This window comes from Lacerta agilis, chromosome 9 (genome assembly GCF_009819535.1).
Source record: "Lacerta agilis isolate rLacAgi1 chromosome 9, rLacAgi1.pri, whole genome shotgun sequence".
NCBI lineage: Eukaryota > Metazoa > Chordata > Lepidosauria > Squamata > Lacertidae > Lacerta > Lacerta agilis.
In genome coordinates this window covers 73038792-73059732 of record NC_046320.1, presented here as the reverse complement: position 1 = coordinate 73059732, position 20941 = coordinate 73038792, and the positions used below count along the sequence as shown (strand labels likewise).

The following is a 20941-nucleotide window of genomic DNA, read 5'->3' as shown; positions in this document are numbered from 1 at the left end:
CTAAACCCTGCTCCCAGCCATGGTAGACGAGACTGATCTAGACTGGCCAGTGGCCTGGCTCTCCTTCGTTCCTGTGACATCATCTGCATCTTTGGTACGCAAGACCCAATCTACTTGGGTATTGATTAGACGTTGGGTATTGATTAGCTGTCGGTTAGCCGGGAGACCTTGAGCTAGATGACAACCACTGTTAATTGTCTGCATCGTGATTTGCTGTTATTTTTTAATTGATTATAGAATGGTAATTCTTTATTGTGGTTGGTAAGTGTAAACTCTTTATCATTTGCTGGTGTTTAATTTTACTGTTTGCTATTAGATTCTGGTGGCGTGTTGAATATTGATTTGTTTGATAGAAACTGCTTACATTCAGTTATTGTGACTTTTTCTATTGCATCAGATGGTTGCTGTTTGATGTTACATTATGTTTTGATATGTGTCGGAAGCCGCCCAGAGTGGGTGGGGTAGAAATGAAATAAAATAAAATAAAATAAAATAAAATAAAATAAAATAAAATAAAATAAAATAAAATAAAATAAAATAAAATAAAATAATCATCATTATCCTTATCATCATTAGAGGAAACTTTGCTAGGAGGGTTGAGGCTTAGATTTGCTTTAGAAGTAGAAAGTCTGCCCTTCTGTAGGAACACGGAGTCACCTGATCCCTGATGAGCCAGTAGCTGCAATACCACATTTTGGCCACACACAGAGGGGGCGCTGCAGCACAGAGCAAGCCAGCAAGCCCAGTGCCTCCACCGCCCACCAGCCATAGGAAGCTGCCATGGGGACTCGGAGATCAAGCGGTCTTGCAAGACTAGCTCCCCAGCAAAGGGGTCTCTGGCGGGCCCCATCCTGTCTCTGCGGCACCTGCCGGCAGCAGTAAGCAGAACCCCAATGGCTGCTGTAAAACTGGCTCTGGGAGCCACTGCTTTTAAGTCCCCGTTGCAGGACATCCAAATGGCGGCTCCCAGACTCAGCACTGACAGGAGCATTGAGCATTGGGGGAGAAATATAATTTGAGGAAGGGCCCAGGGAGGCATCAGCAGTTTCCAGAGAATGCCGGATGCTGGCAACAGGCTGAGCTGGGCTGCGAGACTCTTTCGCTTGGCACCTTGTGGGAAACAAAAGCAGTGGAGGGAGGGGGCAATTTCAGCAGTGAGCTTCCAGATGTGGACTCCCAAATCTCAGGAATGGGAGGGGTCCGCATTTTTAAACATTCTTATTATAAAAAAATCCGTTCATCCAGGCAATTGCAACTGGGCACCGTTAAAACTCTCTGCACCACTACCCCTGCCAAATAATATACCAACCTCGCATATCCCCTGGCTCTGAGAAAAACGGGGGGGGGCAATGTCAACCCTCCCTGCAGGGGTGCTGTAAAGATTAAGGCTTCCGCACCTGCGAAAATCTCGCTTGCCAAACGGACTCCGTGACCCATGATGTCGAGCGGGAAATTAGAAGGGCTAGGTAGCAGATGGTTAAGGCAGAGTCATCTATGGAGCGTGGGCAACCGGCAAAAAGAGCCTCAGTCATTTATTCTGCGGATTGGGGTGAGGTGGGGGGGGCGGGGTGAGGTTTCTTCCAACATTTAAGGAAATGAAAAGAGAAACGTGTGGCGAAATCAAGGAGAAACCCAGGTCAATTTCATAGGAAAGACCCGATAATAATTGCCCTGAAGGGGGCATTTTGGCCCAGCGCTCCCCTTCCAACAGTAGCCTGGCAGATGGAAGCCTCTGATGTTTCGCCCCTGGAATCTGAGATACAGTGCCCCTGCCTGCAGAGGTTCTGTTCTTAGTCCCCACGGCTATCTGGTAGCCTTTATCCTCCGGGGGGAGTGCTCTGAAGCTCTTTGGCCCATTTGCCCTGTCCCCGAGATGGTTGCCCAGCAGAGAGCGGTGGGAAAGGAGAAGGTGAGCAAAACACGATGATACCCATTGGAGAAGCCCTTCTTGATAGAAGAGGTGGGTGCACAGCTGTGAAGCGCCCGTCCCAGGCGAGGCAAGACGGAGGGGGAGAGAAAGCAGACATGGAACATCAGATAAGGAACATCGCCAGCGCAAGGAGCGCAAAAGACCCTCTTGCACCTGCACATCTCTGCAGCTGCTGGACCAACAGAGCCCTGGTGCTATGGGGGGCTACCAGGTTTCTCCTTTCTCCAGAGCTTTTAAAAGAGGGGAAAGCCACAGCCTGGATCTGCAGGAGACTCCTGTGTATGAAATGAGCTTCTCCTTCCAAGTCTGGCCTCAGGTATGGGGCCATCTCAAGCAGCTGTAGCCCAGGATCTCAGAGGCAACCTCCAGAACAGTCAAAATGTGTTCCAGGAGAGAGTGGGGTCCCCCAGAGTCTTATTATTAGGGTCCCTCCATGAGAAAAATCAGGAAAGGCAAGCTAAGATCCCCGATGGACGGGCTGCACGCCATTGTTGATCTTTGAGAAAGGGGAGTCCGTTCTAGGGTGCACCCTCCGTTCATGGGAGTGAACAATGCGGAGGGGCAACAGGCAGGTTGGGTGCCCTGTGTGAGCGCAGCAAATGCCCTGAGACATAAGACACGCCCCATAGATCTAAGACACCCCCCAGGATTCTCTGTAACCTACATGGAGGGTCCCAGGGCTGCAGCTGGGGAAGGGGGTTGTCCCTTGGGAGATGAGACCCCCTTTTGCAGTGAATGAAGGCCAGAATGCAGCTTCACTACTAGCCAAGGGTTTGCTTGAATCACTGAATCTTAGAATTGTATTGTTGGAAGGGGCCCCCAAGGGTCTTCTAGTCCAGCCCCCGACAATGCAGGAATCGCAGCTTGAGATGCTGCCTGGGCAAAAACATTCCAGTCTCTGCAAAGAAGAAGAAGAAGAAGAAGAAGAAGAAGAAGAAGAAGAAGAAGAAGAAGAAGAAGAAGAAGAAGAAGAAGAAGAAGAAGAAGAATTTGGGCTGCTCAGAACAACATTTCAGGAGCCTCCTTGATTTTTTCTGCATTAGAAGAGGGGGTTCATTAACGTGACAAAAAACTCTCCTGAAGAGGGGAGAGGGGGGACACCTTTGGGTGGGAGAGGGCAAATGATGACATGGGAATGACACAACACTCTCTTGGAGCTTCCCAGAGGTAGCTGTGACTCCTGCATTGCAGGGGATCAAATGAGATGAACCTTGGCGTCCCTTCCAACACTACCATTCTATGATTCTATGATCTCCAGCCCCATTTCCAGAGCACAAGGGATCCATGCTCTCCGTGGGTTCTCCGAAAAATGCCAGAGTGGGGTTCAAAGGTTCTCAGCATCCCCTCACTCTTCAAAGCATGACTGTATCTTCCACATTCAACCCAAAGTCTCCCGTTATCCTTCCCCGTCCCCAGATTTCCCAACCCCGACTTCCTTGGAAAGAAAGCTCCATGGAAGCTCCATGGTGAGGGTCCTTGCGCAGATGTAACAAAGCCAGACGCTTTTAGATCCAAAGCTCTCCCCATGCATGAGCTTGCAGCCATTCTTAAGAGCATCCTGGACGGCAGATCAGCCGTATTATTTCCAAAGTGCAGGTGCAAAGCAGAGGCAGAGATGGGGTGGGCTGTAACTCAGAGCACATGCTTCGCGTGCAAACAGATCTCGGGTCCGATCCCCAATGGTGGCATCTCCAGGTTGGGTTTGAGAAGTTCCTCTCTCTCTCTCTCTCAAAGCCTGGAGAGCCGGGAAGGGAGGCTGGTAAGCTAGAGAAGCCAATGGGGCTGAGCACCACCCTGCCACCAAGAACTCAGAGACACCTCTGTGGTCGGCAATGGACATTTGCCTCTTAGGAAGCATACGGCTCCAAGCACACCAGCCTCACATGCAGAGTTTCATGAGCGAGGGTGCCATGTCCGACCAGCTGACCAGAGGCGTATTCCCATCATTTGGGACATCTTGGGCGCTTTCATCCAGTCTCAGGCTCATCTCAAATTTTTCAAAACAAAATAAAAAATAATAATAATAATTCCTTCCAGTAGCACCTTAGAGACCAATTAAGTTTGTTCTTGGTATGAGCTTTCATGTGCATGCACACTTCTTCAGATACACTGAAACAGAAGTCACCAGACCCTTAGTTGGTCTCTAAGGTGCTACTGGAAGGAATTTTTTATTTTTTATTTTGTTTTGACTATGGCAGACCAACACTATGGCAAACCAGAGCAGTGCACGGAAATGCCGTTTACCTTCCCGCCGGAGTGGTACTTATTTATCTACTTGCACTTTGACGTGCTTTCAAACTGCTAGGTTGGCAGGAGCAGAGACCGAGCAACGGGAGCTCACCCCGTCGTGGGGATTTGAACCGCCGACCTTCCGATCGGCAAGCCCTAGGCTCAGGACTTGACCACACTTTTAGAAAGCACATGTTCAAGCAGTTTCCCTTTCTAGCCACAAGGCCGAGGGGATTTGCCTTCGCCCCACCGCTGTCCCTCGGAAAACCACTTGGTCCCGCTAACTCAGAACAAACAGCCATCCGTGGAAAACCCAACTGGCGTTTGCTCTGATTCAGTGCTAAGCCATGGGCGAAAGCGGTGGGGGAAATGGAAGTGTGGGTGAGACCCAAGTCTGCTTTCTCACACTGAAGAGCCTCTGTCACAGGGCTTGGGAGGGGAGCCCCAACCCTGAGCTACACGGGCTGGGGGTCTGAGAAAGACTTGATCTATGGTCCGCCTTGTGGAGAAGCCCCCAGCTCACTCCTCCTCTGCTGTGGGCTGGCATGATCCTTGGACACCTAGATATCTCTGGATGATCTTCAGGTGAGATGGTCCCACTCTGGCTAGGGGCAGCAGTGCTCTCCAATGAGCCTTGGCTCATCTAAGGCCTTTGTTAAAAACAGGTGAGATGGATGGACATGCTCCTGGGCTGTGGTGGAGCTCCCATTTTGATGGTGACCGCGTGCGACAAGTTCCCTGGATCACACCAAGAGAGACAGAAGGAGAAAGTTCTCAAAAGAGCCTCACCTCGTCGAAGACGGACGACAGCTCGGTCTGCGGAGTTTTCCCAATTGCACAGGAAGTGGAGCGAAGAGGCACAATGGGGACAGAGACAGAAAAGGGTCAGAAATGTCACAGTTTTGTGAACACATCCAAAAAGCAATTGTCAGCATCGGAAATGGCATTTTGTGCCCCATCCGTGGCTGGACGGCATTCAGCTCTTGCGAATCGGCAAATTCGAAAAGCGACAGCCGGCCAGCTCTGAAGATTCGAAGCTGAACTGCTGCACTCTGCTCTCAAATCCAAACAAGGGGAATGGGAGGATATAAATGTATTTTTAATTGGGAAATAAATTAAAGACGCTGTGAGCATCAATTGATGGATGGGACTTGCTGGGCACAGCTGTGTAGCTAGACATTCGGAAAGGGAGGGTGGCAGCTTCTCCAACCTGGTGCCCTCCAGGGGTTAGGACTACAAATCCCATCAGCTCTGGCCAGCATGCTCATGTGATTCTGGGACTGATGGCAGTTGCCGTCCAAAACAGGGTTGTGGACTGGGGGAAGTTCATTTAGAGAAGCCAAGAGGCCGCATTTTGTCCCCAACTCCTGAGCTTTCCCATCCCTGGCTAGGGGTCCAGGATGCGGCTTCGAGCAACAGCTGCTTGCTAAGGAGTGTTGGGCGATTCATTCCCCGTGTGCAGTCATGGGCTTATTGTCTATCCCATGACTGGGTATGTGTTTTCATTCCACAGGAAGTGGGAAGTGATGGAAGACAGGATGTTTGTCTTACTGTGTTCCCTAAAGTGGGACTGTTGTCCTTTGTTTCTTTCTCTTTGGTGTCTGAAGCTAGAGAGAGAGGGAGCCATGTTGCAGAGCTCCGTGTGTGTTTATATGTAATAAAGTAAGTTAGCCTACATGCTGAGTTGCTGTGGTCTGTCACGCAAGCTGCGCAAACCTCTGCTGATCCTAAGAGTGTGCTGATGTCTTCCGGCATCAGTCGCAGTGGTGTTCGGGCTGAAGAATGCTTGAGAAGCTCCCGAACGATCGTCCAGGAAGGAGCGAACATGCCAGTCGGGTATGTCTCTCTGCCAGGGCAGGCCATTTCCTGACAAGGAGAGCTTAAAGCCCTGCTCAGTCTCTCTCAAGGAACAGCTCACCAGCCACAGTCCAAAGAGGGCTGAAGCACACCCTCCTTTCCTTGACTGTGCACACTTCATGCAAACCCAAGGACACACCACCATAGACCACCAAGCAACAGAGGCCCAGAGATTTGCTAGCCAGGCCCTTCGCCATCAGCATCGCTCAGTCATGAGAAGAGGAGGGCAAAGGCAGCCGGTCCCACAGCAGTTCCTGGAAATCGCAGCCAAGAAAGGGGGTCTTACCTCAAAGCCGGGGATGTGGTGGATGGCCGGCTGTGGGAAGGAAGCAAAAAGCAAAGACCTGTATCAGCGCCTCCACCTGGAATGCGGGAACACTTGAGGCCCCATTCTCATGGGCCAAGAGCAGCGCAATGGCCCCAGTGGCACGGGCATCTCACACAGGGCCACTGGAGTGAACCAGCTCCCCCAATGGCCCCAGTCAGTCATTCTCCCCAGGGCCACGTCTTGCCGTGGGCCGAAGTCACCAGACCCATTTGAAGGCCATTGTATTCAGAGTCTCCTAATCACCTTGTTCTGCAAACCAAGCCTGATGAGGAACGGTTGAGGGAGTTGGGTGTGTTTTGCCTGGAAAAGAGGAGGCTGGCAGCTGACAGGATAGCCACCTTCAGATATCGGAAGGGCTGTTCCGTGCAAGATGGAGCCAGCTTGCTTCCTGTTGCAGCAGGGCAGTAGAGGACTTGGGGCTCTCAAAGTTTGTGTGATGCTAAATTTGGTGCTCCCCTCCTGCCTCTTGCGATCTGTTCTGCATCATTGTCGCTGTGCCCTCTGCAGTGCCAGCTCCCGGTGCAGCCAACCCGGCCACTCTGCTTGCCTCTGGGCAGAGGGGAGGACCTAAACTAATGGCTTCCAGTTTCAAGGAAGGAGATGCCTGCTAAACATTTGAGGAATAACTTTCTGTTCAACAGCAGAATGGACCCCCTCAGAAGGTGGTGGACTCTCCTTAGGCAGAGGCTGGATGACCATTTGTCATGTATGATCTAGTTGCGACTCCTGCATTGCAGGGGGTGGGCTGGATGACCCTCGGGGTCCCTTGCAACTGTAAAAATTCTATGATTCTACAGTGGTACCTTGGTTCTCAAAGTTAATCCGTTCTGGAAGTCCATTTAAAAAAAAAAGTGTTCCCAAACCAAGTTACAGGTAGGTAGCCGTGTTGGTCTGCCATAGTCAAAACAAAATAAAAATTTAAAAAATTCCTTCCAGTAGCACCTTAGAGACCAACTAAGTTTGTTCTGGGTATGAGCTTTCGTGTGCATGCACACTTCTTCAGATACACTGAAACAGAAGCCACCAGACCCTATATATAGTGAGAGGGTGGGGAGGGGTATGACTCAGAAGGGTGGTGGAATGGGGGATTGGCTGATAGGTGTGGAAAATCTGTTGACAACTGTTAACGACTGCAATTGGTCTTACAGGAAAAAGCAAGGGGTGAGATGGCTAAAGATGGCTTTGTCATGTATAATGAGATAAGAATCCAATGTCTCTATTCAGACCAGGTCTCTCCATGGTTTTAAGTTTGGTAATATGTTAAGTTGCAATTCAGCAACTTCTCTTTCTCATTATACATGATATAGCTATCTTAGCCATCTCACCCCTTGCTTTTTCCTGTAAGACCAATTGCAGTCGTTAACAGTCATCAACAGGTTTTCCACACCCATCAGCCGATCACCCATTCCCACCACCCTTCTGAGTAATACCCCTCCTCACTCTCTCACTATATATAAGGGTCTGGTGACTTCCGTTTCAGTGTATCTGAAGAAGTGTGCATGCACACGAAAGCTCATACCCAGAACAAACTTAGTCGGTCTCTAAGGTGCTAATGGAAGGGATTTTTAATTTTATTTTGTTTCCAAAACCAAGACGCACTTTCCCATAAAAGGAATGCAAAATGGATTAATCCGTTCCAGACTTTTAAAAACAACCCTAAAACAGTAATTTAACATGAATTTTGCTATCTAACGAGACCACTGATCCTTAAAACGAAAGCAATAAACAATGTGCTGCAGTTTACACAATCAATCAATCAGTAGCTGAACTGGGTTCCGCACAGTCACACAAAAAAAACCAAAAAGATTTGCAAAAAAAAATATGCAAATAAATAGCAAAAACAGCTGACCTCAGCGTAACACTCAAATCGGAAGCGTGGCACTCAAAACGGAGCACGTTCGGCTTCCGGAAAAAGTTTGCAAACCGGAACACTTACTTCTGGGTTTGCAGTTTTCCGGTTCCAAGTTGTTTGAGAACCAAGAAACCACTGTACAGTATTACATTTGTTCGTTGCTTTATAGCAGACATAGGCAAACTCGGCCCTCCAGATGTTTTTGGCCTACAACTCCCATGTTCCTAGCTTACAGGACCAGTGGTCATGGATGATGTGAGTTTAGTCCCAAAGCAGCTGGAAGTTTGCCTATGCCTGCCTTATAGGAAGTAAAGGTCTCAGAGCATAATATATGGGATAAAATACAGAGAAGAACAAGGCAAACCAGGGAGATTTGAAAGAACGTACCCTTCAAAATAGCCCAAAAGCTCAGACAATGGCACCATGAGAAGGATTAGACCAGGGGTCAGCAACCTAATGCCCATTGGGCTGGAAGCGGCCCACGGAGGTTGTTTGACCGGCCCACGAGCCGCCCCTGAACTGAGCTGCCTGCTTGTGTGCTGTGCTAAACTGGCACAGCACGGTGCGGGGACTCACTTCCGCCACGCCGTAAATCGCATCTGTGCACAGGCAGAGTCCGAAAATCACAGGAGGGCGGCATGATCCTGCCCTCGAAGGGATCTCCGTGGGACTGATGCAGCCCACGCAATATAAACCTTGCTGACCCCTGGATTAGACCTTCCTTCCCACCTCCTCCTCCCTGGCCCAGCCAGCCATCCCCTCCCCTACACCCTGGGGGGGCAGAACGCTCTGTTCAGATCTCCCCCCCCCCGGGGGGGGGGGAAACTTTTTCCGGTGGCAACTCCATAACCTCTCCATTCCCTGGCTGTAAATGGGAACATGACTACCGTGCCACCGTATAGAGTTCTTGTAAAAGAAAAGATTTAAAAAAGATTGTAAAACGCTTGGTTTCCTTCCAAGGGCTCCTGCCTCGCTCAGCCTCCTCTTCTTACTAGTCCTGACATGCAAACCCCCCAGGACCTATAAAGCTGCCAGAAGGACTTCACTCAGATATCAGAGAGGAATAATCGTGAAGACACACACACACCACAAATAAATACAGTGGGAATTCTGAAATTTGACTCAACGAGGCACGGTAAACGAAAATCCAATTTGGCTTAGTTGATCCAATGCGTGTTGGGATTGCTCAGTCTGTAGGGCAGGCTACTCTTAATCTCAGAGTGATGGGTTCGAGTCCCACGTTGGGCCAAAGATTCCTGCATTGCAGGGGTTGGACTAGATGACGCTTGAGGTCCCTTCCAACTCTATGATTCTATAATGCTTAATTTTGAGTTTAATGAACCGTGTGCATAGTAGGGATGGAGTAGCACTTCCAGAGGACGTTGTGCCCCTTCTGGGGTGGTTTGTCCACCTTTGGTGCCCACCCTGCTCTCAGCTCTCACATGTGGCTTCTAGAAGCTGTCAGAATGTGATGGCTAGACCAGGTGAAGGGAGCCGGTGGGTCTCAAGCCCTTGGTGAGTTAGGGCAAAGACAGGCTCCAATGGATTGAGCAGACAAGACTAATAGTGGGTCCAAGAAGGCGGTTTCTGCCTTTCTGCAGGGGGAAGTGGAGGGGAGGGCAGATGGGGCTCTGGGAAGGGCGCCCATCTAGGAGAAGGACAACTTTGAATATATATAACGAATTGAAAAAATATTTAGATATACGTTTAAGAAAAACTGGAGGCATTCCTGCTAGGAATAGTAGGAAACAGAGATAAGGAAATGTGACCAAAAAATTTCATGTACGCCACGACCGGGGCGAGACTCTGCTGGCACAGGTCTGGAAACAAAAACAATACCAACGGTGGCAGCAATGGCAACAAAAAATTACGGAATATATGGAAATTGCAAAAATGACATGAGAGTCAGACAACGGGGAGATGAAACATTTAGTACGAATGGGGAAGGTTTAGAGATATTTAGACAAGGTGTGTAAAGCGTAGAAGAATGATGTAGATCTCATAGGGTGAAAGAACAGTTATGTTATAATGAATAAAATCAAAATGACAGACAACATTTTGTTAAAATGTTAGAGAAAAATGAGTTTAGAAGGTGATGAATGAATTAGTTGTGCGGAATATAAGAATGATGCAAAGAAGACATAAGAAGGAAGAAGGGAAGTCGATTAGTTGGGAAATTTTTGTGTTATATTATATCTATGTATGTGGTTTATTTAAAATCAATTAAAAATTATCTGAAAAAAAGGAGAAGGACAACTCTGATCCTCAGTCTCAGCTGCCTTGCTGGATATTTTCAGGAGAAGAAAAGTCTCAGGAGTAAACCCTACACCATTCCAGAGTGGAGTCCCTAAAGCAGTTGGGTGGCGTCTTGTGCACCTCCTTCCGGCAGCCAAGCAGGGTGCCAAACCTCTTTCTCTGCTTTCCTTCGGACCCCGTCAATGAGGCAGGGGAGGGGGTCTTCTCATCGGAGCAGCCCAGGACCTCCAGAGTCACTTGCCCAGGTCTGCATCACAAGGGATTTGACACCACCCACGGAGGTGCACTCCATTGTCTCTCGAGACAGATGGAGGCCAACTGGTCCCAGGTCAGCTTCACAAAGAATTACAACTTTGGAGCAGGGGATAAAGTGGGGAGGTGTCTGAGATTTGCTATCTGTAGAGACAAGAAATGGCAGTCAGGATGGGGAAAGGATGAGGAGTTAGGTTGAGGTCTCCCTACCTGAACACTAGAAGGTTTGTACAACCCCATTTCGCCCCATAGTTTTTGCTAATGCACCCCACTAAAAACCTGCAAACTGCTTTCCTTTCCTTTTCCTCCAGCTCAATCCCATATAAACCCATGATGGTGGTAGGACTTGAATCCAACTCCATACTTGCTTTCACCAGTTTTGGGTTTTTTGTTTTTTTTAAAAGATTCCATTAGGACTAGAAACTTGTCATGATATCCTCCGAGATGGGATTCTCACAGTGCTGAACACTGCAACTGACGCCAAATTTTGCAAATGCCCTGAATCCCTGGAGGTGCATTAAACACTCAATGCCCAGGAAGAATCATAGGACTGTAGAGATGGAAGGGACCCCAAGGCTCATCTAGACCAACCCCCTGCAAGGCAGGAATCTCAACTAAAACATCCCTGACAGGTGGCCATCCAACCTCTCCTTAAAAACTATGCTGTCAGCAGTGCCGGATTTACGTATCAGCTAAACAAGTTGTAGCTTAGGGCCCCACTCTCTTGGGGGAGCAAAAAAATTAAAGGGGGAAAAACTGGATGTACATTTCCAAAATGTAAGATAAAAAAACAATTAAAATAAAACATACATGCAGCAACAGTGTGTTGTGTTGTGTTGTGTTGTGTTGGCTCCTATGATGTAAGTCATGGGCCCCGCCTGCTAGCCTGCTCCCTAAAATATCACTGGTTTGCTCATTTCTATATATAGGGTGTCTGTTAGGTCCATAAATTACCGTATAAGCATCTATTCAATGCAAAAACAGCAACCATTCGTTGTTGACAGAGGACAGCTGGACATAGAAAGGGCCCCTTTACCTTCAGTAGCTGAGGGCCTCATCAAACCTAAACCCGGCCCTGGCTGTCAGTTTTGGCTCCGTTCCCCAATCTTGAATCCTGATTCTATCTTTTGTGCCCCTGGCTACCCCTCCCGGTTCAGTGCTCCAGTTATGCTACAGCACGCTGCCGTCATCGCTGCCAGGGCCTCGTTCTCCCCCAGCCAGCCAGACACAACTTAGATGTCAAAACTGTGCCCTCTGCCAACCGCTCCTCAACTGCCGCAAACCCAGTGCTGCCTTTTCTCGTGCCAGGCACTGTTCTTGACCCCCGCCAACGTCAACAGACCAGCCGTGCCAGCTGGCAGAGGCTGCCCACGGACAGAGCAGCCTCTCCTCCGTCACGCTGAAGGGACTCGGGACGTGTCTTCCCTCAGCCCGGCACAGCACACTCCTTGCCTGCTGCACAGCGAGATAAACACAGAGACACTTTGCACTCTTGGCTCCTTGGCTCAGCTCTCCGAGAGAGATGTCCCCTAATGGAACAGACCCGGGAGATGAAGGGAGGCGTGCACAGCTCCCCCACTTCTGTCCCCAAAGCCTCAAAGGTCCGCATTCCCCTTGGAAAAGCACACCGGCCCCACTTAACCGCAGCAGAAGCAGAACAGGCTGCCTGTGGAAAACTATCAGATGGCGGAGAACAGATAGGAAACCAGCAGAGGGTGATATGCATCCCTGTCCAAAGAAAACAGAGAGAGTGGTCCTGCCCTCCAAACAGAGATGTCCAGAAGCAGATTGTGTGCAAGGCCTACGCAGCGTGCACAAAATCATTATTAATCCCTGGTGACAGTGGCGTAGCAAGGGCGGGTGATGGGGGCGGGGCGCCCCGGGTTCCAGGGGAGGGAGGTGATACTTGGCTGCCCCCTTCTGCCACTCCCCCGCCACCCGTGCTGCTCCACGGACGGCCGAGCCAGCCCCACAAGCCGCCGCTCGCCCAGTGGCTCCCCCAGTCGCTGCGGGAGCAGCAGCGCCGGGCGTGATGCATCCGAGTCGGTGCCCGCTGCTCCCACGGCGACCGAGCGAGCCGCCGAGCAAGCATTGGCCCACGGAGACGGGGCAGCCCCACGCCCCGCCGCCCGCTCAGCGGTCACCCGGTCGCCGTGGGAGCAGCGGTGCCAGGCTGGATGGACTTGCGCATACGCGCCATTTCCATGCATGCGCAGCCCGTCCCGACATGCGTTGTGACATCGCAATGCCCCACCCCCAGGGGGTGCTCCACGACGCAGCCCCGAGAGGCACAGAGGCTTCCTCCGCCACTGCCTGGTGAAAAGGTTCGAGATCCGTAAAGGATACACGCCCAATGCCTAAGCCAAGCTCTTCCTACATCTGAAAAGGCTTAATAAAGTTGTGGCCAATTTTTAATTCCATAACATGTTGTGACAAGCCCTTATTCCTTCTGGAGGTCTCTCGGGGCCAGGGGGTCTCAGCCTGGGCGCACAAATGTGAAGCTGGTTTGCAAACCGAAGTCCATGCTAGTGCGGCTTCCTGTTCTGTCAGCATTCACAAAGTGCTGCCAAACCACAGCAAAGTGTCCCCATCACTTTCACAAAAAACAACCAGATTCACACATTAAATCCTTTTCACAGTAAAGGGTCCACATCAATTGCTGCTGCACCCGCAGGAACAAACATGAACGCAGGAAATTATGAAGCTGGCTAGATGGAAAGCAGAAGCAACAATAACCATGGTTTTCTCATTGCACCAGTGTGTGGGCTCTTAGCTACGGTGCCACAAGCCATGGTTTGTCGCGATCTCTCAATTGAGCCCATAGCATCCTTCTCCCTCCTTATCAGTCACTTTGAGCAGAGCCTTTGCAGTGGTAGCACCCATCCCCTTCCCACCAGATTTTCACAGTGGCTCTTATTTTTTTCCCCCCACCAATCCTTTTTTCTGTGGCCACAGAGCTGGTCGATCCCAGCCTGCTGCAGCTTCTGCCTTTAACCGTATGAGTTTCCTAAACAGTTTTATTCTGATGTTTTCTAGATAGAAATAAAGAGGCAGCTTATGCAATCATTTTTGGCTATTTTATGCTAATGTTTTGAATTCTCTCTCCTCGTTGTATGCTCTGTTGAGGAGCCCCGCAGCCAAAGAAACAATGTGTTTTTATAACAAGCAAACAAATAAATAAAAACCGCCACCTGGATGCCAAACGCTGCTCCATAAACAAGAACATTCAATTAGGCTCTGCTGCGCTGAGGTTCAGGCAATCCGTTCTGCGACTCCCAGGGAGGTTGCCAAGCCAGCTTGGAGTAACTGAGCTCCCCCTGGATTCTGGCATCCTCAGAGACAGAAGAGGCCAGCCTCTGGGTTCTAGATGTGGGAGAACCCTTCTCAGGCCTTCTGCCGGTGCCCTGGCCAGACTCCTGCCCCAAAGCTCAAGACCCCTGCCTCCCCTCGCCTCACACCTTTCACGCTGGATGAGCTCAAAGGCAGCCAGCAGCTCTCCGGTGCCCCGGCTGCCCCTCGAGACGGGGGTACCACGACAGCCTCGGCTTGCGGTCCAGGCTCGGCTTGCAAATGCAGCGCCCCATGAACTCGTCGGCACCCTGGGGAGAGGGAGAGAGTCAGGGAAGGGGGACAAGGCAGCCGCACACACGGCTTCACTGGAAGTGGGGGAGAACGCTCAGAGCGAGCCAGAAAATAGTGATTAAGGGCAGGATCCTCATTGACTTCACAATTCAGCAGGACGTTCTCCTGAACAAGCCCCAGTGAGAAGTGCAGGAGCCGGATACATGCACCGAGCGCATAGATGTGCTACATAAGCACACATGCAGGTGCAATATACATGGGGGGGGTTGCTTTTGTTCACTGCTATGCAATTTTGCGTTATATTGCAAACCACCCTGGGATCCTCGGGTGAAGGGCGGCACAGAAATTAACAAATAACAATGTGTATGCATGCTAAGAAAAGACAGTGCACAATTAAACAATGGAATTTGCTTCCACAAAAGGCACCAACAGCCTCCAGTGTTGATAGTTTAAAAAAGGGTTAGGCAAATTCACGGAGGAAAGGGCTATCGGATTCTCCTAGCCAGGATGGCTCTGCTCTGCTCTGCCTCTACATGTCAGAGGCAGCGATGCTTCTGAATCTCAGTTGCTGGAAACCACAGGAGGTGGGAGATGCCCTCATGCTCGGATCCTGCTTGCAGGTTTCCCATAATGGGCAACTGTGCAGCCACAGTGAGAACAGGATGCTGGAGGGGATGGACCTTTGGCCTAATCCAGCAGGACACTTCTTATGTTCTTAACCATATTGCCAATTTTTGCCCTCCTTTGAAAAGGTAAAGGTAAAGGGACCCCTGACCGTTAGGTCCAGTCACAGACGACTCTGGGGTTGCGGCGCTCATCTCGCTTTACTGGCCGAGGGAGCCGGCGTACAGCTTCTGGTCATGTGCCAGCATGACTAAGCCGCTTCTGGCAAACCAGAGCAGCCCATGGAAACGCCGTTTACCTTCCACCGGAGTGGTACCTATTTATCTACTTGCACTTTGAAGTGCTTTCGAACTGCTAGGTTGGGCAGGAGATGGGACTGAGCAATAGGAGCTCACCCTGTCACAGGGATTCGAAACCGCCAACCTTCTGATCGGCAAGCCCTAGGCTCTCCTTTGAAAAGCGACATACAAATAATTATAATCCTCAGTATCCCGAACAAACCTTTGTTGAGATTACGCCCCTTTCCCCCGGTTTATTCTCACGTTCCCACCCACTTACATAGGTGTCGTGGTCGTAGATTTCAACCACGATGTTGGGAGGGAGTCGGCAATGTTCTGGGGGGCTCCATGGATCTCGATCTCATGAAGATCAGGGTCTGGTCCCAGGTGGGGTTCAACGTGTTCTGGCAACCACCGTCTTCTGGCTCTGGTGTAAGAAGGAGACGGTGGCGTAGGGGTCTGAGAAGGAACAGAAAGGGAGGTGGGTCAAGGCGAGGTCCACGGCTCAAAAGGTTCGCATTCTGCCGCAGACCAGGATCAAGACTCGGAAATCTCTACGTAAACAAAAAATAACAACCTTAAATTTTGCATGGGGGTCTGAACTATGGGTGACCAGGAATGAGACCTCAGGGTCCACAGTGGATCGTTTGATGAAGATGTTGACCCCACGTGCAGCGGCCGTGAAAAAGGCAAACTCCATATTAGGAATCATTAGGATCATAATGCCCTTATACAAACCCATGGCGTGACTTTGTTGGGAATACCATGTCCAATTCTGGTCACCCGTTGCCTTTAAATTGCACCTTTCCCTCCAAGGAACTCAAGGCTTCACCCCTTTCCTCATTTAATTCCCACACAACAACCCGGAAAGGTAGGTTAGGCTGAGAGGGAGTGACTGGCCCAAGGACACGCAGCGAGCTCCATGGCCAAGTGGGGATTTGAACCCTGGTCTCCCGGGTTCCTGTACACACTTTACACAGCACTTCCTAATGCAGGGCAGATTTCGACTATGGAACTCCCTGCCACAGGAGACAGTGATGGCTTTAAAAGAGGATTAGACCAATTCATGGAAGAGAGGGCTAGACATGATGGCTGTGTTCTGCCTCCATAGCCAGAAGCAGCAGCCGGAAGAGAGAATTGCTCTGGTGCTCAAATCCAGACTGCAGGTTTCCTATGGGCATCTGGGACTAGACTAGAAGGGCCACTGGCCTGATCCAGCAGGCTCTTCGTATGTTCTGGCCAGCGCTAGAACAACCCAGAAGACTCTTCCCTTCCCCTCACCTCCAGCTCCCTTGTCTTCTGTCCAGGGTCCTGATGTTTTGCCCGACATCCTTGACTCCTGATGGTGGGCACTCACAGTTCCGGACTTCTTGGGGACTGCGCATGCATGCACACAATTGCTAGGGCCCTCCTAAGTTCTTTAACTGCCATTGAGGAGTGGCTCCTTGAGACACTCCTCAGAAATGTCGCATGAATAAACGAGCTGTTTCTCAAGGAGCTTCGAGACAAAACCCAAACGTCACTTCTGGAACGATCCAGCAAGGGCTAAATATGGACACTTGCAACACGCAGCTATTTTGTGGATGTGATTCAACGGTGTGTGGCAAATTCAGTCTGTGCAGTTAAAGCGGATTTGGCACTCTTGCAGAACAAATCCACTTTAAAAAATGGACCTTGTGTGCTAAGAAAAACGATGGTGGAAAACATCAACCAATGCAAACAGACCTCCATGCAAGCTCAACGGATCGTCCAGGTACCACCTACGAGTCCATTATTCTCCGCAATGCGTATGCCAAACGGAGCCCATCGCCCGTGCCGTCTTTGGGAGCAGAAACGCAACCAGTTCCCGATTCTTATAAGTTCCTGTTACTGCCAGCTTACACACGGTGCCGCCTTTATTTCGTTTGTGGGGTTGGCGTTTCCTTTGCCACTCTGGGCCCGGCTCCAGAAATGAGCATTTGAAACCCAGCACTTTGACCTGCAGCCTGGAGGGCACCAGGCCAGCCGAGTGCCCTCTTTGTGCCACGACGCCTGCCTGGAGTGCTGGGCTTCCCCCACTCCTCCCACAGCTGCCTTGGTTGCCATCCCAGCCAATGTACATCTCTAATGAGCCAGGCAGTTTGCGATACGATCGGCTACAAGAGGCCGAACTCCTGCTAGGAAGAGCATGTCTTTCTCAGCCGGCGCTTGTTGGGTTTTTCCAGCCCGGGGAAGGTTGAATGCACTACGATAAACAGAACGTTAAATCCTTTTAAAAGGCCCTTTGTCTGAGCTTTGTATCCACACGCGGTTTTATTTTCATAACCACAAAAAGGCTCGCCTTCAAGGACTCCTTTATGCTTTGTTCGAGGGACGGTAAATCACAATCCCACATTGTGGGCGTCTGCTCCCCGTGTTGTCATTGGCTGCCATCCACCCAAGGAAAGCGACTCCCACCCGGGCCGGCCAATCAGGAGGGATGAGATCACTCTGAGCGGAGATGGTTTGGATCTGAGGCAATAAACCAGCAACAAACAAGAAAAGGAGAGGGGAAATAAGGGGCTCATTGTGGACACGGGAGGGAGAAGGGATCCCAGAGGGTGGAGGAAAGGTGGGTGATCGTTGGCCTGGTCCCGGTTCAAGATTGGGGTCGGAGTAGGTTTCCACTCGATGGTTTCCCAGTCCAGTGAGTCAGAAAGTGCAGAAGGAACGTGCTGTGTGCTCATCATCACGAAGAAGGGCACATTTCAGACTTGAGAAAACAAACCCTACCCGTGACGCGTCCTATAAGGGCTCCCTTTTTCAGTGGAAACTCACAGCGAGGCCAAACGCGAAATTGCCAGCGAGAAGAGTTTGGCGATCTCCTCTCCCTCCGTTGATGATAACTGGCCCGGAAAGTTTTGTTCCAGCGGATGTGCTTGTGCACAATTTCTAAATTAGAACCGTAAATGGGGTGGGGGTGGGGGGTGGAAAGATTTTTCCGAGGACAAAGAAGACAACAAGGTCCAGAAAGGAGCTGGCTGTGCTAAACCCCAAAACTGATTGGGGTGCAGCCTTCAGGAACCTCCCGAGTCAGGAGAGGACCAGGGAGACCAGGAGGAGATGGGGATGCCAAAGGAGAATTGTTCTTCTCCGCTTCCCAAAAGCAACTGTAGGTTGCTTAGGGTGCTGGGAATTGGAGCTCCATGAGGGGGATACTACATTTCCCAGGGATTGGGAGGTGCTTTGAATGAGAGCCAGTGGGACTAGGACTTTGCAGAGACCTGGGTTCAAATCCCCACTCGGCCATGATGTCACACTGCCTCTCAGCCTAACCTACAGGGATGTTGTGGGGGATTAAATGAGGAGAGGGAGAGTCCTGGCTGCCACCTAGAGCTCCTCGGAGAAAAGGGTGGGATATCAATGCAATCGATTGATCGATCAATGGTATAAACACAGCCCAAGTTGCTGCGGGGGGGGGGCTGTGAGCAGCCAGGTCACTGTGGGGGTGAGACTGGGGAGCCTGCCCTGCCGTTCTCGGCAAGCCTAACTTTGCAAACCCGGGAGGGGGGCTCCTGGAGCTGCTTCACCCCTCCAAACAGCAGCTATCAACTCCTCAAAACATTCCAACAACTGTGTCTCTGAAAATTTTTACACATCACTTGGGAAGACAGCCGAACTAATGCCAGTGTACTGGAAGAAGCAAAGATCACCAGTGTGGAAGCAATGATTCTTCAACATCAACTTCGTTGGACCGGTCATGTTGTGCGGATGCCTGATTATCGTCTTCCAAAGCAGCTACTCTATCCCAAACTTAAAAACTGAAAGTGTAATGCTAGTGGTCAACAAAAGAGGTTTAAAGACTCTCTCAAGGCAGATCTTAAAAAGTGTAGCATAAACACTGACAACTGGTGAAATATACTCGGAGTCCAGTGTGAATTTCATGCTCTTTATTCAGCTCATAGTAGTGAGGAATGCAGTTCCCCCAAAACGTTTGCTTTATATACACTATTTACACAATGGGCCCCACGTGATTGGCTAATTCCGGGATACTCCTGTATGCCAATCAGAGTGCGGATTCACTTCCACCTGGAGCTGGATTGGGTGGCTCCTGCGGACCAATCAGACTGCTGCAATCTCAATCCTATTGTTCTGGGACCAGTCAGACTTCTGCAATCTCAATCCTATTGTTCTAGGACCAATCAGACTGCTGCATTTTGGATCCTATTCAACTCAGTACATAACAACTGGAAAACACTGGCCTGCGAGGGCTCCAATTGGAGAACAGTCTTTACCAAAGGTGTCATGGGTTTTGAAGACACTCGAACACAGGACGCAAGGGAGAAACGTGCTAAGAGGAAGGCCCGCTTGGCAAACCCTCACCGGGATCAACTTCCACCTAGAAACCTATGTGGAAGGATGTGTGGTTCCAGAATTGGCCTCCAAAGTCACTTACGGAGTCACTGTTAAAATACCATGTTTATGGAAGACAATCTTACTTGGCTACGAGGGATCGCCAAAGAAGAAGAAGAAGATCCTGTTTGTATGGCTCCGGTTTATCCAGCTAGAAGTATCTGAAGCCCCAGAGTGATCCTGGCTCCTTCATCGCACACGAGGCAGGGAGCTGCAGGCAGCCCACCCCACCCCCCCTTTCACCCTGTAGGTGTTGACCTGCCCTCAAAACCCAGAACTCCCCTCTCCGCCGGGGCGAACGCCAACGTTTGCAAAGCGTTCCTGCCCAGTTCAATTGAGAATCTGCAAAATATTCTCTGTGCAGGGAGATGGCAGCATCTTGGACCGGATGAATGACATTTCCCTCACACCAGGAAACCTGCTATATATTACTTTGTACAAACAGGCGTTTGTTCTCGTGAACAACATCCCGCACTGGGAGCCCCAAAACACATTCGCTCACTATTTGCTTAAATACACACAACAACAACAACAACAACAACAACAACAACAACATTTTATTAATCTAGATTTCCAAGATAGCCTACAAAATAGAACCGTAGGGCAGATATAAAACAGATCACAAACATCAGAAACAAAAGCAATTACCATAGCAATAGTAAAAACACAAAAAGCAGTAGATATAAAATCAGTTAAAATCCTGGACCATCTTTTTTGTTTTGTTTTGGAAATGTGTAAAGTGTGGCTCTCCGGGCAAACTGAGATCTGGCTTTATTTATTTATTTATTTATTTATTTATTTATTTATTTATTTATTTATTTATTTTTAAAAAACAGATTAGTTCAGAGAGAGGAAAACTTTACTTTTGCCATTCTAAGAATACTGGAACATCAGCTCCATTTGCCGTTTCCATCCGGGCACCTTTAGAGAAAGCAACAGCCCCTCGCACACCTCCATCAGCCCCCGGTCTTTAAACTGCCAGCTCATTCTGCACACTTTTCATTAATTGCCCAGAAGGAGAGAAAACAAATGCCTTTCTTCACACAGCGCAGAGTTAAGGCTAATCCACACGTACCTTTCTTCTCCTTTTCCCAGCACAGTCCATGCTTTAAAGCTCCATGTCTGAGTGCCTTTTGTTTTGCTCCGAGATTTACCTGCGAAAAGCTGCTCTTTAAAGCTCACTCGGAACAAACATCAAACCATGGAAAAGTCAAATTGACGTTTGCTCCAACGGAGCGATAAAGAGGAGGTTTTCGCAGGGAAATCTCTGGAGGAAAAAAAAGAGAAAAACGCTTGGACACAGAGATTTTAAGTGTGGACCTGGACCTGAAAAGAGTGAGGTAAAAATAGGGCCCTGAAACAATGGAATTTAACTTCCATCA

The 20941-nt window shown here is 49.8% G+C and overlaps 1 protein-coding gene across 1 annotated transcript in view; it reads right to left on the bottom strand.

Annotated features, from left to right (window-relative positions):
* Nucleotides 1–20941, bottom strand: part of DYSF (dysferlin) — a 157673-nt gene that overhangs the window by 55374 nt on the left and 81358 nt on the right. The window contains 10 exon segments of the mRNA XM_033159603.1: nt 4949–4975; nt 6303–6360; nt 12047–12233; nt 12692–13017; nt 14163–14230; nt 14232–14303; nt 15469–15512; nt 15515–15553; nt 15556–15597; nt 15600–15647. Of these exon segments, the coding sequence (XP_033015494.1) occupies nt 4949–4975; nt 6303–6360; nt 12047–12233; nt 12692–13017; nt 14163–14230; nt 14232–14303; nt 15469–15512; nt 15515–15553; nt 15556–15597; nt 15600–15647 (911 nt within the window).